Source organism: Poecilia reticulata, linkage group LG1 (assembly GCF_000633615.1).
Source record: "Poecilia reticulata strain Guanapo linkage group LG1, Guppy_female_1.0+MT, whole genome shotgun sequence".
In the NCBI taxonomy this organism is placed as follows: domain Eukaryota; kingdom Metazoa; phylum Chordata; class Actinopteri; order Cyprinodontiformes; family Poeciliidae; genus Poecilia; species Poecilia reticulata.
In genome coordinates, this window is record NC_024331.1 from 16,529,542 (window position 1) to 16,546,900 (window position 17,359).

General features: G+C 43.9%; 1 protein-coding gene across 6 annotated transcripts in view; it reads left to right on the forward strand.

The window, feature by feature from the left end:
• Positions 1-17,359, forward strand: part of LOC103463737 (axin-2) — a 95,908-nt gene that overhangs the window by 74,801 nt on the left and 3,748 nt on the right. For 3 of the 6 annotated variants that reach the window (XR_001776815.1, XM_017305987.1, XM_017305986.1), the window contains exons 7-16: positions 2,245-2,521; positions 3,281-4,281; positions 8,659-8,799; positions 11,852-11,954; positions 13,509-13,649; positions 14,710-15,131; positions 15,221-15,370; positions 15,456-15,686; positions 16,104-16,193; positions 16,452-16,577. Coding sequence is in view for 5 of the 6 variants with exons in the window: in XM_017305987.1 (XP_017161476.1) it covers positions 3,437-4,281; positions 8,659-8,799; positions 11,852-11,954; positions 13,509-13,649; positions 14,710-15,131; positions 15,221-15,370; positions 15,456-15,686; positions 16,104-16,193; positions 16,452-16,577 (2,249 nt within the window). In the remaining variant the exon portion in view is untranslated. Of the gene's footprint in view, positions 1-43; positions 1,906-2,244; positions 2,522-3,280; positions 4,282-8,658; positions 8,800-11,851; positions 11,955-13,508; positions 13,650-14,709; positions 15,132-15,220; positions 15,371-15,455; positions 15,687-16,103; positions 16,194-16,451; positions 16,578-17,359 lie in introns of those variants that run through there. The other 3 variants (XM_008407300.2, XM_017305998.1, XM_017305991.1) reach the window with 3 other exon arrangements.

A 17,359-nucleotide genomic window follows, 5' to 3' on the forward strand; every position in this document is an offset into this window, starting at 1 on the left:
GTAGATGTATATTTGCCAAAGTGGATGAATTAAGGGGCAAATATTTCACACAAATTTAAGCGCACATTGTTGTTTTTACATTATGTTTCTTTCCCTGCTTCTTAAAACTCAGCATGAATTAATCATCTTTTAGTGACCTCAGAGAAGCTGGATTTCATTAGCTGTCCTGTCCTGTACCATCATGGGAGTTTTGTGAATTTGAATCCGCTGACTTATATAATTATATCCTCCTTTAAAGTTGATTTTCAACATCAAAGGGACAATATAGCCTTTGAAGTACCATGGGATTGGATCACTGTCTAACCCACTCTTTAAGATTCTGTCACAATGACATTAGGGAAGTCATGTGAATTAAAAGACTAGAGAACAGCTCTTTGCCTTTGCTCTGTGTCCAATTTCAATCAAAATGTCATGCTGTGCCATTTTCCCCTGAATGTGGAACTGGAGAGTGTGTTACACTCACATCTTTGTGGCTAAAATCCTGTGACTAATATGTAAATTATTTGACAGTTTCACTCCACAGGATTATTAAATAGGGCCCAAAAGTTAAAGAATAAGTTTTAAATCATTGTGTACGCCAGTGCTAAGGTCCAAGGCCACATGAAGGCCCAAAACAGAATTCAGCTCAACTAATGTCCCCATTATATTACCCAAATGTTTATGCATTATATATCATTTTCCCTTTGTAGTTCAGGCAATTCTGCCGTGTAAAAACACAGGGAGCAAAAACTAAATAATTCACTGAAATGAATCATCTGCCACTTGGATTCAACTTGCTTGAACATCACATAAGTTTGATTGTACTGAAACCTGAGGAATTTGGAGGCCAAGTCCACTCCCCAAACTTACTTCCAGTCCCAAACAAAGAGGATTTTCAATGCTTTTTTGGCATTTATTAGTTTTAGACGCTTGTAAAAAACAAGTCAAAGCTATTCAAAATGATTTTACAGCGTTTACATATTGACCTTGTCCATCTCGACTGAAAAACCCTCTCATGCAAATCACATTTTTTAGTTCCTTGTTGTTCTGATAAGCTGTAGCTGCTAGGGATCTATAAGGAGGGGCTCTTGCCCAGGGCACCATTCATTCAAGAACCGCTACTGTACAATAAAAATATATCAGAAAAGTTTTAATTAGGCAGGTTATAATGATAAAAGCCAGCAGAAAAGAGACCATTGTAAAAAATAAAATGCGGCGGCGAGTGCTAACCCTTCTCCTGTCACTTAAGGAGGTCACAGTCAACATACTGTTGCTTTTGTTTGCTTTGTGTCCCTGTTGAAACTTTGTGTTGTAACAGAAAGACAGTGAGAATAATAGTACTGGCGCTGTGGATCAAATACTTCTGAAGCTCCAAAGCCTCAGGGAGTTGGCTGAAGATTGCTTTCTTTGATAAGGTCCTGGCAGACAACGTAGTCCTTCCCTGTGTGTAAAAGTTTAATAAACCCTCATGAACGCCTCACTTATGACGCTTGATAGTAGAAATTTGCATGGAAAAACAGTTTAATATGTTAATCATGTACTGAGTGTTATTATTTCGCCCCCCGGTGGTTAATTTTTTGCTTTATTTTGCTTCTAATTGTCAAGACTGGATGCAGCTTTTTTTTTATGTCTCTTCCGGGACCAGGCCAGCGGTTCTTCACTTTGAAGTCCGCACTTAAGCCTTTAGCCCAGTTGGTGTAGAAACAGCCGGGAGGATTTCAACCGCCTGCCATGACTTCTCGAAACACCTACCTGCGGAGACAAAAAGAGGAGTAGAGGAGAACAAACAACCTGCTTTATTTTATTTGTGACTGAATTAAACTTCTCGAATGCGAGGGATAGGACAGGGAGCGAAGCCAAGACTGCTTGTTTGGGACCGTATTTACTTCACTTTTACGTTTTCTAATCAGAGCGGCAACATGGATGGTGAGTTGTGCAGGGAAGCTGTTCCACAGGCCCCCTCTCTCGGCCGCTTTGATGTGCTGCTCCTCAGCTTTGAAGTTGAGAAATGTGGGCTGTGTTCCTTGTTTGTGGGCGAGAAATACGGTATGATAGATAAGAAGCTTGTGTGTGTGCGCGCGTGTGTGTGTGTGTGCGTGCGCGCGCGCGCGTTTGCTAAGGAGCGAGAGGGAGTGCATGAATGTATGAATGTGTGGCTAAGATTAAAAAAAAAACGAGTATTTGTCGGGCGGTGTTGCTTCTTCTTTTGACTGGGTTTAAAAAAAACAAAACGTGTGACCCCTCTTCTTCTCCACCCTCTTTCAGATTTTTGACACCCCCAGCGATCTACATAGGCGAAGAGCCTGCCTACTCTGAGGTCAGTTGTTGAATGGGACAGAGTGCGTTAAACTACCAGCGCTTGCTTGACGTGCATGTGGCGCGGCGGAGCCTTGGTATAAGTCCGCCCGTCGCTGATTTCTTCTCTTATTGGGGACTATATAACCACTCGGAGAGTTTTGGACTGATCTAAAAATGGACTAAGAGCTCAACTTTTTTTTCCCCTTTACTTTTCATGGGCGTTATTCCGATCTACTCTGCCATGGTATGTCACATTTTCTTTTCCTTTTTTTGTGTTTTGTTTACATGCTGTTTGGTGCGTTACTTCGGCATCCGTTTCCACTTGTCCTTGCGGCTACGGTCTCTTAGAAGTTCCCGATCCTAGTAGCTTTTGCTTAGCTTTTCCCTCCCTCCTTCTTCTTCTTCTTCTTCCTCGGAATCAGCTTAGTCGTTGGTAGTTCAGACACGTCTCCGGACTGTAAAAACATGTTGTAATCACCCGCTCTGATTGATAATAATCACGCACGGTGCAGATACGTCTCCGCTCAAGTTCGTTGCGGTGCACATAAGGGAGTCTGTGCGGACAAGTGGAAGTGAGTGGTCTTGTGTGATTGGGAATTAATTGGAGTTGAAGCCTGTGACACGGACTCGTTAGGAGAACACGTGTAAGCCGCTATAGTATGCGATTCTATGAAGAGAGTTACCGTGTGCGAGATGATTATTCTGCTGAAATGGTTTTGATGTGGCAGATCAATGCACGTAGAGAATGTGGGCTGCAGTTGATCTCTCATTTAGGTTATAAATAGATAAATGAAACCAGAGAAAAAAGGGCTTTCATTTTTCCCTTTATCTGTGAACCCTTAGTTTTTCTTTTCTTTTTCTTTTCTTTTTTTTTTTTTTTTTTTTTTTTTTTTTCTTTTTTTTTTTTTTTTTTTTTTTTTTGAAAGGGACTGTTTACTTGATGTCTGTCTTTTGAAGTTCAGGCAGGATCTGGCTTTGATTAGATCAATACTTTGTGTTTCAGAGTGAAGAGGAGCTGAGAAGCTCCCCCGCTGCTTTTAGAGAGTGAGTGAGGAGGATTTTTTTTTTTTTTTTTTTTTTTTGGAGGTGGGGGGTGGGGGGAGCTTGGAAGCTGGAGCTGAGGCACCACGGCGGCACTCTCACACAGGCAGCCGGAGCCATGAGCAGGGCGCTCACGGAGCACATCAGCGGTAGCTTCCGAGAAGATGCTCCCCGTCCTCCGGTGCCGGGGGAGGAGGGAGAGGCGTCATGCTACAACCCGAGCAGATCTGGCAAAATGAGAGCCCAGAGTAAAGTTAAAGATCTCCCCACCGCCGCTGCCGCCGCCGCTGCTCTTGTCGGCTCCATGCCGCGGAGGAACGAGGATGGACTTGGGGAGCCGGAGGGCAGCGCGTCCCCGGACTCGCCGCTCGTTCGGTGGACCAAGTCTTTGCATTTCCTCCTCGGCGACCTGGACGGCGCTCACCTGTTCAGGACCTTCTTGGAGCGGGAGCGCTGCGTCGACGCGCTGGACTTCTGGTTCGCCTGCAACGGCTTCCGGCAGATGGACTTAAAGGATACCAAAACGCTGCGAGTTGCCAAAGTTATCTTCAAGCGGTACATCGAGAACAACAGCGTGGTGGCGAAGCAGCTGAAACCGGCCACCAAGACCTTCATAAGGGATAGTATCAAGAAGCAGCAGATAGACTCGGCCATGTTCGACCAGGCGCAGACGGAGATCCAGTCCCACATGGAGGAGAACGCGTACCAGATGTTCCTGACCTCTGACATATACCTCGAATACGTGCGCACTGGCTGCGAGAACGCCGCCTACATGAACCACGGCGGGCTGGGCAGCCTCAAGCTGATGTGCGGATATCTTCCTCCTCTCATGGAGGAAGAGGAGTGGAGTTGCAGTGACCTGAAGGCAAAAGCGTTGGGGTCTGTGGTGGGACTGTCTGCGAAGAACCTGAGGGCTACTGCTACTATCCGGACAGCAGCTGAGGTGCTGGAGAAGACCTACAGGTAACCTTTGCATTCCTGCTCACCTTTCACATGTTAGGACTGTCTGATGCGTTCAGTTGTGCAGACTGTATGTAGCCAGGATCACCACTGCTGAGTAAAGAGCCAGTTGTTGAACCCATCAGGATTGTCCTGGTACTGATTTCAGATTTTTTATTTTTTATTTTTATTGAGGCCTGATCTCTCCATTTAAATTTTTTGCTGTGGTTCTAACACAGACTAGAAAAGTGTCCAGAAGGATCCCGGCTTATGACTCAAAACATATGCAGCCTTTATCAGAATTGTATCCAGCTTAAAAGTACTCAAAGTACTCAAACTGGAGTCAACTTATTACACTCAAATGCCATCATTACACTACTTTTTTTTTTTTTTTTTTTTTTACTTTTGCACTATGTATGTGCTAGTGAGGTAGTGAAGTAGCTGCCGGTTGGTGTGTTTTAAAGACTAGAAATGGTGGGAATTATTAGTCCTGATGTGTCTGACCTGCCTTTAACCGATCAGAGCAGCGCAGGAGAAAATTGGCTGATTCTGATCCGTGGACGACAGATTGGTGCATTTTTAGTTATTTCACAAATGATTTAGGGGACAGAGTTAAAGCCACATGATCAAAGGGTCTCAGAGGAACATGCCTGTATATTTGTGCCCTCCTGCCTTGCAGTTAGTGAAGAGGTTGGAGGGGTGGAGGGGGCGGGGATGGGTACAGAACATCAATGCATCTGAGCCTTCCTTTTAAGTAAATGGTGTCTTGCAGGCAGCCCTCTGCTGGTTTGCTCAAGTTTCCTGCGCTTTGAAACCGTTCCTCCGGTTCAGGAATGAATTCAGACACCAAAACCTCATGACTGTTATACAGCTACATGAAGCAGTGCGATGATAGTTTTTTTTTTTATTTATATATATATAATCTGCCCTCTCTGAGCCTTTATAAATTTTGTTTACTGCCACATAATTTATTTAATGTCTGGAAATTCAAACACAGAGTTTAAGAAAAAAAAGAGCAAAAAAAAAAATTACTTTTGCAGATATCGCTCTTTTGGTCTGAGATGAAAGCAGAGCAGTGTGGAAAGCATTTGCGTTTTATCTTAAGAAGTCATCCCACACATTGTCCAACAGCTGCAATCTTTTCAGGCCAAGAAGATTTTCCATAACTTGGACTGGATGCATGAGGCTTCATCAAAGGAAATTCAAGAAGTTGTTTCTTTCTTATTCGACCAAACAAATCTGTCTTATCTGAAAGGCAGTCGCTGCTTTATACTCTTGTTTGGCTAGAAAATGCCAAGTTTGTAGATCATTTGTACCCTTCATGTCAAATGGGTTTGTTGCTGGTAAAAAGGTATGCTGACGTTTTGAAAAGTCCAGATTTGCCACAGTGTTGGGGAGGCTGAAGTTTTAGCCGACTGAATAGAGCATAGAGTAGTGCAGTGATGCCCTTTCCCCACCTGTTGCTGGCTTAAGGAAGGCTTCCTGTTTTTATTGTACTTCAACTTCAGGTGCTTTAAAGTATTTAACAGGCTCTATGGAATGAAAACGGTCATAGCTAATTCCTAGTGATGGTGGAAATTTGTTTCCAGTAGGACTTCAAAAAAAGTTTTAATCTAAATTTGTAGATATAACCAGATTTTAAACAAGCTACAGCTTAAAAACTGCAGGAATTTTCTCTGTGAACCATTTCTAAGGTTTAATGAGATGAATGAATGAATTATGTAGTGAAATGTCTCAGCAAACTGGCTGCACACTGTTGGTCAGCTGGTGAACAGCTGCTACATCTTTTTTCATATTTCTAGAAAGAACCAATTTAGAAACGTGAAGCTGCTGGGGGAAAAAAGCAGTCACATCATGTTGTACATTTTTGTTTTGAAACTCTAAAACCGTGACGTTCTTACTTTTTTTTTTTTTTTTTTTTTTTTTTTTTACTCAATGTTATCACACCGTGGGAATCCCTCACTGGCACATGCATAGTGCAAAAGTAATTAAAAAAAGTAGTGTAATGATGGCATTTGAGTGTAATAACTTGACTCCAGTTTGTCCCCTGAGAGTTTTTTGCCCTTCATGGGAGCAGATGTGAGATAACAACAGTTGCTCATTTGCTTGGAAGTGGCCATGTGGAGAGCGGGGGAACCAATAAGTGCAGGGTTTGTTGACATGTGGGCATATCCTGCTTTCCTGGTGTGATCTCCCGTGTTCTTGTTTTTCCTCTTTAAAAAGAATAGCAGGAGGGAAAGAGAAAGGGAGACCGTCGTTTTACCCTTTCGTCCCCCTTTCCCACTGCCCCTCGCCATCTCTGTGGGTCAACCAATTTCCATCTCAAACATGTGGAACTAATTTTGCCACTGCACAGGCTCCTCTCGTCACTTTTCGGAGGGACCTCCAACACTCCCAGACTCCAAAGTGGTGGAACGGCACGACAAAACATCCTCGTCTCAGTTCCGCCGCTCCGACCGCAGATCCCACTCCGCAATGGATTTATGTGCGTCAGTGTTTTCCCTCCTCTTTCATTTCTGTCCTGCGCTTTTATCTCTTTGGTATGAAAGAGGGGGGGGAAAATCCGTCTGACAGAGACTAAGCATGCTTTGGAAGGAGACAGAAAGACAAGAGGAGGGGAAGAGGGAGAAAACAGGAAGGGTGGGAGGGGGGGGGTCATAAAAGAAAGAAAAGAAAGATGGGGAGTAGGGGAGGGGGGTGTGCAGAGAGCCCAGCTGTGCTAAATACCTGACTCTTTGCGTGGACCCTCCAAAGGTCAGATTTGTGCTTGGGGCCTACGGCTTTAGTCATGCTGGGGTTCTCCTCAGCTCTCCCGGCAGAAGGCATTCTCATAAAGAAAGGGGCCCTCCTTCCCCCTTTTTCCCTCTCTCCTTCTCACTCCCTCTCTAAAGCTCAAGTTCCCCCTTCCTCTCCTTCCCTGTCCACCCCTTCACTCCTGGAGCAGGAATGCAACACAGCAGGATAGAGAGCAAAGAGACAGAGAGACTTTAGAAAGGAAGGCAGGGAAGAGGTGGCAGGGGGGGGGCTTGGCTGGCTGATAGCAAAGAGAGATGGAGGAGTAAATTCGTCAGGAAGGTGAAAGTGGGAGAGATCAGGAGTCTGGGCCCCAACAAAAGGCTGCAGTCCTTACATGTTAGAGAGGAAGAATATGAAAGTAAACAACAACCTGTAGAATAACGCTGATGCCACATTTCCTCCTGGACACCTCTCACACAGGCCGCTCTAATTACAGAAATCTGCAGAGCACATCAGCAAAACGAACTCAGAGCTGTTTGACTTTACACCAACAGGAGCAGGAAAGAGAGCAAACAAACTGTGTCACCTCACCCTTCCTTCTCTGTCTTGAAGTCTGGCGAGCATGACATTTGCTTTGGTTAGTTTTCATATGGATAAATATGGAGAAGAAGGAAGTGGAGGGTGAAAACATATTTGAGTTTCTGTTGTCTAGAGCTCTGGTTTCCAAACGGTTCAGCTTTTGACCCACCTAAGAACAGCGGAAGAGACATCTGATCCGCAATAATAGAATATACAAAGTGTGTCAATTAAACAGGACTACAGTGACACCTGAAACACCAGCAGCAGCAGCCTGAGTTTAATTTTTAAAGAGGTTTCCTACAAGTGCTAATTTTTCACTTCAACTTTGGGAAGCAGTGGTCTAGAAAAAAAAATCTAAGGAAAATGCATTTTACATCGATTTGATTTACCACATTAACTTTTTTATTAAAGCAAAGCATGTAAGTAAAGATCCAAGATTCACTTTAAAGGGTTTAAATTTACCCTAGGACACCCAATCTGGATTAGAATCAAATTTAGGTGTGTTATACTTTTATTTAAAGCTGATTTGACTTAGTCTGTGGGCCAAAAAAAAGAAAATATTCACTTAAAATGCAGCCAACTTGTACTCCATCATTTGTGGAGCATCCAGAAAATGAAACCAAACTAGATGAATGAGTTTTACTCATATTTCTCAAATGTTATAAAAACAGAGATCAAGCATTTACTGCCTGAAATCAATTTCCTCTGTTTTCTTTGAGGTCTGACTTTCTCATCCCAATTTTTTCTGTTTCTGGTCTTGAGCTCTATTGCACAAAAGGAGAAACAAAATGTTTCACCTGTTCTTTGATTTTGATGGTAGTAAATTATATTCTAGTTGATGTTTTTACTGACCAAAAACCTGGTTGGAGTATTTGGTTTTGCTGAATTTAATAAGTAACAAAAAAATTCTCAGCCCTCGACTCATCAGTCATCTTTTTGCACCAATCAAAAGAAAGAGAGGTCCGATTTCTTGGTGAATCCGTAAAAATGGTGTGTGGAATTTTGAAGCCGAAAATCTGTTGAGACCATTTAAACCCAATTTTATTAGGACACCGCGTTAAAAACGTATCTTTGGATCTCTCTCAGGTCCCATCGACGAGGAGACCCCGTCAGCCCGTACTTCATCAACTCCGGCTACATTTTCGCCCCCGCCACCAGTGCCAACGACAGCGAGATCTCCAGCGACGCAGCGACAGACGACTCTCTGTCGATGACTGACAGTAGTGTGTAAGTGTTGAGCTTTTGTGCAGGTCCTAAAATGATGAAACTGCAGCGTTTTTGGGGAGGCTCGTTTTCATGCAGCCGATCGCAGCCAAAGCTCCGTGCAATTTATTACTTCCATCGTAACTGAATGAGCCCCGGCCAGAAGTCAGTCAACACCTTTCCAGGAAAACGTCCAGGGGTGTAAAGAAAAATATTTGGCCTTGTAATCCAACAGGTTTAGCTTTTCCTTGGGGCCAGGGGACTGCGTTGCCGAAGAATAATGGTGTGTAATGTATTTTAATTATCCTCTGTGATTGACTCCAGGTAATTCTATTAATGTGCAGTTGTTACTATGGCCTCAGGGGAGATAACTCTGGGAAAGTCATTACGTCTGAAGGCCTTTTGAAGTTTATTCTGATGTGTTGCAGGCTGGAACAAGGAAAAAAAAAAAGACATCTTGATGTGGGTGGGGGCGTTGCCTCATTTCCTCAATGTTGATATGTATTCATCCCACCCACCCTTCTGCCACCAGACATTTTTCTTCTTTTTTTTTTTTCATATTATCTAATCACTTTTCCCTTTTGAAGACCTGCAGGAGTAAGGAGAGTAAAGAGGGGTGTGGGGGGGCTTGTCCATTTGGGTCTCAAGACAAACTTGTTGAAAAAAATGTTGGCACCAAATGAAAGGCGGCTTACTCACATGGTGGGTCGGTTTCCTGCCACCGGCCTCCGCAGTGTGCTGAGATCATGTGTCTGCGAGGCTTTCACGGGGGTTACTCATTTCTAGACCCCGGGGCAAGACGTAAGGAACTCCCAACCCCTTCTCCTCCCTCTCTCCTCCTGGCCAGTCTAGTTTACCCAGGCAGCTTCTCTCCTCCATCTTCCAGAGTTGTAAGCAAGAGTGGCGAGGCTCCCGAGAGCAAGAGAGTGAGAAAATAAAGTGCACGGAGTATAAAGGGCTTAACCGAATCGCTTTCAGCCTATTGTTAGGTGAGGGGAGCTTAGCAGGATAAGAGGGTGGCTAGCTGCTTTGAAAATGACTTGCACCGCTGAATAGGAGATCCCCGTAAAAGTGAGGGCCATGAAGCCATTCTCCTGCTGTCCAGTCACATGGTCTGGGATGTTTTGATAAATAGTGAGGTCGGTCAGGGAGGAGTTGGTAAGCTTTGTTTGCTGCCAACTTTGGAGTTCAGGTTGGGTTTCCCATGGCTACTTCCTGTTCCTTCGGGGGTTACAACTTGTAGTCTCAGGTTGTAGTTTGGGAAGCGTTGAATTTGAGGCAGAAGAATCAGCGTAGGTCACGTTGCGAGCCGTGTGTCCATGATCAAATCTCTCTGGTGTTAAATGTGATAAAGTTCCTCAGATAAAACGAATGAGCTAACTGCTGAACAGCGTCACTTGTCAAAGTCGTATTCTTTAGCACATCCTCGCCTCCTTTTCATTCCAGAGGACAGCTTGATTAGCAGTTAAAAGACGGTCAGCACATTTGAATCTTAATTTCCCAGAAAAAGAACAAAAAGAGATGGATTTTAGAAAGAGGAGAAAGGGTGATGGTGGAAGGGTGGGATTTTTTTTTTCCTCTCTTTTTGCTTATATCTTATTTATGGATTTACTTGGACGCTGGGGAATGCTGCTGCACCAACTTCAAACATTACCTTATCTTACAAACCAGCCTTTTGATGTTGCAGAGATCAGAGGCTCGCTGCGGAGCGCTTGCCAAACGAAGATGGCAGCGGGTGCATATGTGCATGAGTGTGAGATTTCAAAGAGGCAGCAGAAAAAAAGTAGCGATTGGGCTAGGTCAGACACTTCTGAGCGGCCAAAGCGGCCGCAATAATTGGCCGAGAGTAAGTGGCAGCTGACTGGAGGAAGCCGGCAGACAGAACTGGAGGATTAGATTCCCAGAATAAATTCTTAATTGTCCAGAGAGTTTTAGTGTTGCTTGCTAAACACCTCTATTTCATCTAGCTGTAAAGCGAAAAGAACTTGAGCACCGTTTGGAATGCTGCTTTAGTCTTCTGTAGCTTCGAACTAACCAGATCCTGAAAGCTGCGTTTTTTGTTTTTTTTTTCTCTCTTTTTTCCCTCAATTTGAATAACAGAGTAGATAAATCAGAAAGGCTGTCTTTAGCTCATTTTTTCTTTTAAGTTTCGTTCTGTGTTTCTGTATTTATCTTGACTTTAAAGAGCTGCCTGAGCGTTTGGTTGTATTAATGCCTGAGATGCACTGAAAAATCCTGTGTTGAAGTGAATTTGTAAATTTTGACGGGGTCCTGTCCGGTGGCCAGTCTGAAACTCAAACATCTGAATATTTTCAGATCAGTTAATGCACAATACACAAGCGATACCAAGTTATGCTGACTACAACACTCTTTGTTGAGGAAGCTGTTACTGAGTGAAGACTCTGTTGTTATTTTCGTTATCAGTGAGGTATTAAATGAAAATAAAGACTGAGATTTAAGAAGCTATTTTAAATCAAACCATATTCTCTCCATGTGCCTGTCATTCATTCAGGCTGTAAGAGAGCAGGCCAAGAACAACAGATTACTTAATTGGATTACAGTAACCTGGACAGAAAAGTTGTAACGAAATTACTATGTAATGAAATTTGTTTCAGATGGAGCTTTTGAAAACCTCAGAGCAAAGATAAGCGTCTGAATCCTGAAGCGAATAAGGAGACTGGTATTTGTTAGCACTGATGCTAGCTGTGCTAACAACACCAACCATGTTAATCAGGCATAAAGGATACCAAAGAGCTGAAAATTTAAACTCAGTTGCTTCTCTGCTTTCAATCTTTCGCTGCATCACTTTCACTGTTAGTGATGGGACAAATACCACATGGTACCCCATCTCAAAAACACAAACAACAACATTATGAAAGTAAACATTGGTTGTTGTTATGTATTCTTTCATGGTGCTTTAAATGAGCTTAAAAAAACGCACACAAAAACAGCGCAGTTGTTGCAGAGCTATTTTGATACAGTGATCAGCATATTACAAAAAATAAATTTGGTTATTATTGGATTTTAGTTACTTTTTACAACATTAAATGGTTGGTATCTTTTGCTTTTATTGCAGAGATGGAATCCCTCCTTACAAGATGTGCAGCAAGAAGCAGCTGCAACGAGAGATGCATCGTAACGTTAAGATCAATGGCCAAGTCACGCTACCCCACTTTCCTGTAAGTTAATCTTTGTTGGAATCTACATTCTGAGTTTCAGTTTCTTTTCAGAGTATGACAAATTCAATTCCTTGTATATTTCCAGGGGGAAAAAATCCTTAAAATAAATATCTTTGCATACTTCTAATGTCTAAATGTCTCTGTTATATTTCTAACTCAGTTGCTTCTGTGGCTATTATAATAGAAATAGTTGAAATCTTTCTGTCTCCATCACTACATGCCAACAGTCGTCATGTCAGATTACAGACCAGAAATTCCTCAAGAACTTGTATTTGGTTTAATGTCTTTTTTGTGTGTGTGACCCAGACAGTGTAGGTTGGTTGATTTGAGATATTTTCTGACCTGCTGAACTTGCTGCAAGATGGTTTAAAGAACTGGGTGAAAACAGGTTGGCACAGATTAGGAAGAAGGAAAATAAACACACATTTCTTTTGTTTCCATATCCAAACACAGGTATGTGTTTGTGTGCGTTTGTGCATGCATTTTTGTTTTGTTTTGTTTTTCCCAGTTTTCTCTCAGTCTATCCTTCTCTCTCTCTCTTTGTGTCTCTTTCTTTTCCACTTGCTCTTCTTTAATGTCTCCCTCCTGATTTGGAGATGGCTCTGTCTCCCATGATGCACCAGCCCCAGGCAGCGGGGGCCCCGTGCAGGGCTGGCGCTCCTTTGCCAGCAGCTCCGCTTGCCTTTTTTCTTCTTCCCTTTATCGTGTCTACAAAGAGATGAGAGAAACAACAACAAAAAAAGTCAAAATCAAGAAAGCCAGTGTGCCAAATAACAAAAAAATAAAAAGTATGAAATGGAGAAAGAGAAGCCAGCGCATATAGTTAAAGAAAAAGGAGGATAATGTGACTAGAGTACCTCTGAGCTGCCCTGCATGCAGCCTGGAAATAAATTACTACTTTCCTTCAGATCTTCCCAGAATTTGACTCCTCTGTCTTCTTACTCTCTCTCCTCCCTTCTTTGCCACCAATGCCACTCCACAAACACACACATCTCAATCTTCTTCCTCTCCCTTCATGCTGTTAATTTTGTCACCCCCCCTCACACACGCGCACACTCGCTCTCTTCTCCGTCGATATCTGGCTTTTATTCGGAGATTTAAAGCCGCGTGTCCCTCCCACCCCTAGTGTGCGTTTGATGTTTGACAAGGGCCCTTTGAAGTGTGCTGACTTCAGAGGCTGCCTTGCTGATGGTTTGGTCGGGCTACAGAGGGTACAGGCAGGGGGCCTCCCCTCCGAGCGAGACCAACTGCTACCCCGCTACTGCTACCCCCGTCTTTTCCCCTCACCCGGCAGCTTGGCACCGCCAAGGGCACTGGGCATGAGAAGATCTGGGACAGGATGGGCAGCAAGAAAGGTTCAGGTTAGCTCGAGGGCAAGGGCGTGTGTATTAGGTCCCTTTTTTTGGAAAAGTAGCAGGCTTTTTGGAACGAGATAGGATTAGGGCAAGGGCAATGGATTAGTGCACCATATTGCATCCATCCGAAACACCAAGTAGCCACACTTGCACACTTGTTAAGGTGTCCCTTCCCCTTCCTGTGTTGTTTATCCCGCAGAGGACGCACCGGCTGCCTAAGGAGATGACCCCAGTCGAGCCCTCAGCTTTTGCTGCCCAGCTCATCGCCAAACTGGAGAAGCTGAAGCGTGAGCAGGACACGATGAGCTCTCTGGAGGAGAGGCTGCAGCAGATTCAGGAGGTGAGCATTTACAAATACAGGGCTTTTCCAGAAGTGTTATCTTTTCACATATTTTATTTTAGTGATCTTTATGTGACGAAACGGCACAAAGTCTACTTTAGAACCACATGTGTTGCTTCCAAATTTCATTTACATAGAGAAATGTTTCCCTATTCTTATTTGAAAAACACAGCTAAGGTCAGTGAGGCTGGTTTGCATAGTTGTTTGCAAATATAAATTTTTCAAGTTTATTCACAGTTTATCAATTAGATTTAGGTCTGGACTTTGACTGGGCCATTGTAACAGATGCATTTAAGCCACATTTCTGCCACCTCCGTGTTTTACAGTAGGGGTGCTGTGCCCAACGTATTTCTCTACAACACAATTTTATACGTTTGTAGAAAAAGTTAAACTTTAGCCTCATCTGACCAGAACACATCCTTCCACAGACGAACCGTATCCTGTGAAACAGCAAAAATGTGGAACGTTTAAGGAGTGTGAATATTTCTGCCAGGCGCTACGCCTCCTCAAAAATAGTCTTAACAGCTACTTAAAGCATGCCTCCCACTTTGTAAATTCCAACTTGGATCCAATTAATTTCAGGCAGCAGTTCTAAACTTCAGTACAAATGCCTTTACGCCAGCTTTAGCATGACGAAGAACAGGGTACGCGCCGTGGGATTGCAAAGTTTGTCTGGATTTAGCTGCTTCTTCACTTTTCCTTTGTGTTCTCTCCTATTTCATTTGGAAGGAGGAACTTTCAAACTTATGTTTCTAGACACACTTTAAGTGCCTTCAAATAGCACTTAGTTACTCTCCAGTGGCACATTTGCTGAATATGTGTAGTGCCAGTTTCTTTGTGAAGCACAGGCAGATTCTGCATTATAGATGAAGCGCACCCAAAGCCTGTTGGGGAAGATAACAGTGCAGCAAAGGAGAAAACTCACATCAAGTTATTCAGGCATTTGCTCTCGCTGACTTCACAGGACGACTGAGAGAAGTCGATGGGAAGCTGACAGAGAAGTTCCTCAACAATATGTGATTATTGTTGGGTTAATCGCCGTTTCCTTTTGGGGTCACAGGAGGACGAAAGGGAGGAGAGCAACGACCTGAGCAGCAGCAGCTCCCTTCATCATCCCCTGCTGCCGTCCGCAAGCCAATGTGAGGAAGACCCCCAGGCCATCTTAGACGAGCACCTTTCCCGTGTCCTGAAGACGCCCGGCTGCCAGTCGCCTGGCGTCGTCCGGCACTCGCCACGTTCCCGCTCCCCGGAGCAGTCCGGCGTTCTGGTGTCGTCTGGCCACGCAACTCTTTTTGGTGCTTATCAAGGGTCCGCTAAGGTTCTGATGACAGGCAGGCAGTCCACGAAGCACATCCACCACCACTACATCCACCATCACCATGCTGGGCCCAAAACTAAGGAGCAGATTGAGATCGAAGCGGCTCAGCGCGTGCAGTGCCTCTGCCCCCAAGGGGGTGCCAATTACTCCGACTTCACACCTGCGTGAGTGCAGCATCCTAGCTATCCCACCTATATCTGTCATTGTGTTTTGCTATTTAAAAGCCCTAATGACTCCCTGCTTAACGCTCCAGTCGCTGCAGCACTTTGTCCAGACGACCAGTGAAGGCCTCCGATGAGGGTGTGTCTTCACCATGCCTTCCCATGGTTTCCACCGACCGCTCTCAGAATGTTTGGCAGTGGATCCTGGAGAGCGAGAGGCAGGGCAAGCACAAGCCCCACAGGCAAGGGCCGCAATGCCACCTGTACGGCCAAAAGGTCTGAGTCATGTCCTGTACTGACCCGCATTGTCCTCAATCAATCCAACAGCACTCAAGGCCTAAAGAAGCCCAGTCCTCTCGATTCCAAGATCCTGCCTGCTAGGACCAACACCTGGGGTGGTGCTGGCACCTGCAACGGGAGTCACCTCCGTGGCCATCACCCCGGCCATCCGTTCATCCAGGATCCCGCTATGCCACCTCTACCCCCTCCCAACACCCTGGCACAGCTTGAGGAGGCTTGTCGCAGACTGGAAGAGGTTTCCAAGCCACCAAAGCAGAGGTAAGAAAATCTTATTCCTTTCGAGCTGCGGTATGTAACTTTTATCAAAACATGTTTTTTTACATGCTTTTTAAAATGATCAAAGTCATCACTACGTTGTGACAGTATAAGAAAGATAATCTGTGAAACTCAAGCTCCTGTTTTCTCCCAGTGCTCCCAGTACTAACTGCAGAAATACTCAGTCAGAAACAACCAAATAAGCTAGGAGGAGGGTTTTAGCGCTGTCAATCACTCTTGTGTATGTGCTGCTCATATTCTCCCCCTTGCTGTTTGCTACACTGTAGCTGGTTTACCACCACACAGCCTGCCACAAATGCTAAGGCTAGTTAGCATGGCCACTGATAACGACGGATAAAAAGTTTTCCTGGAACAACAACTTGTTTTTTCACCATTAGCAATATCACGTCTCTCTAACAGGCATTCAACAACGTCTAGCAGCCTTCAGAGAGACAGGAGCCATCCACCTGCTGGAACTGGTGCAGGCTCCTCTCAAACCAACCCTGAAGAGTACGTATTCATATTTGAGATTTGATTTTTGGTCAAGAAACGTGGGCTTCTCTGTTTCCTCCCAGGTGTTCTCACGTCCTTCATGTAATGAGCAGCTGTCTTCTCCTGATTTGCTGTCTTAGTCATTCAACATTAATCCTGCTTAAGTACAACACCCATAAGCCTCCATTTTCCCTCAAAACAAACACACACCACCAGAACCAAAGATAATAACTTTTAAGTAGTTATCTAAAAGCTGATCTTACTTTGTATTTTCAGGTCTAAGGAGCTGGTTGTAACATACTTTTTCTGTGGCGAGGAAATTCCTTATCGCAGCATGATGAAGACCCACTGCCTCACCCTGGGTCACTTCAAAGAACAGCTCAGCAAGAAAGGCAACTACCGGTAAATATGCTGCTGCGACGCCACAAATCAAACTACAAACAACTTTGGACTGATCCGAAATTTGTGTTTGACTTACAGTCTCAAGCTTTCACTTGCCGGTACATATTTACGCTGATTCTGATTTCTCTTAAGAGCTGTATTTACCAGCATTTAAAACATGTTGTATGTCTTCATGTTGGGAGATGTTTTCCTTTTTATATTAGGAAGTAGAGGCTACATGATGTGTGTGAATCACAGTGTGAATCACTGTAAAACGAGGTTGAAACAAGCAAATTTATTTGAAGTTTATATTTTCATTTTATTTTCAAATTATAGGAAATTTAAATGGGAACAAGTATAGACTTATGACAGCACTTGAATTTTCAAAAAGATGACAGAGCAACTTCACTGCTCTCTGTTTAGCCGCCCTGCTATCTGCAGCAAGTCTTGCTCTCTCTCGCTCTCTCACAGCCTGAAGGAAATGACATGACGCATAAATAAATGTTCCTTCCAAATATCTTCTTACACATCTGAGCGTCTCATTCCTACTTTTTTTTACCCTTGGCCACCTGCTTAATGATTAAATATGTAGCATTAACGTTAACTTAACTTTAGTGTTTTCACCATGGTGCATTCACGGATTGAAAAATGAGCCGACGAGACTGAAAACCATCCAACAGCTGCTCCTGGGTACCGATTTTCGGTGAACCTCTAACGCTGAATTACGATTAATGACACCTGTTGAGACAGGACAAGAATCACAGCAGATGGACTTAGAAAACTCCCCATTGAGTTATATATAT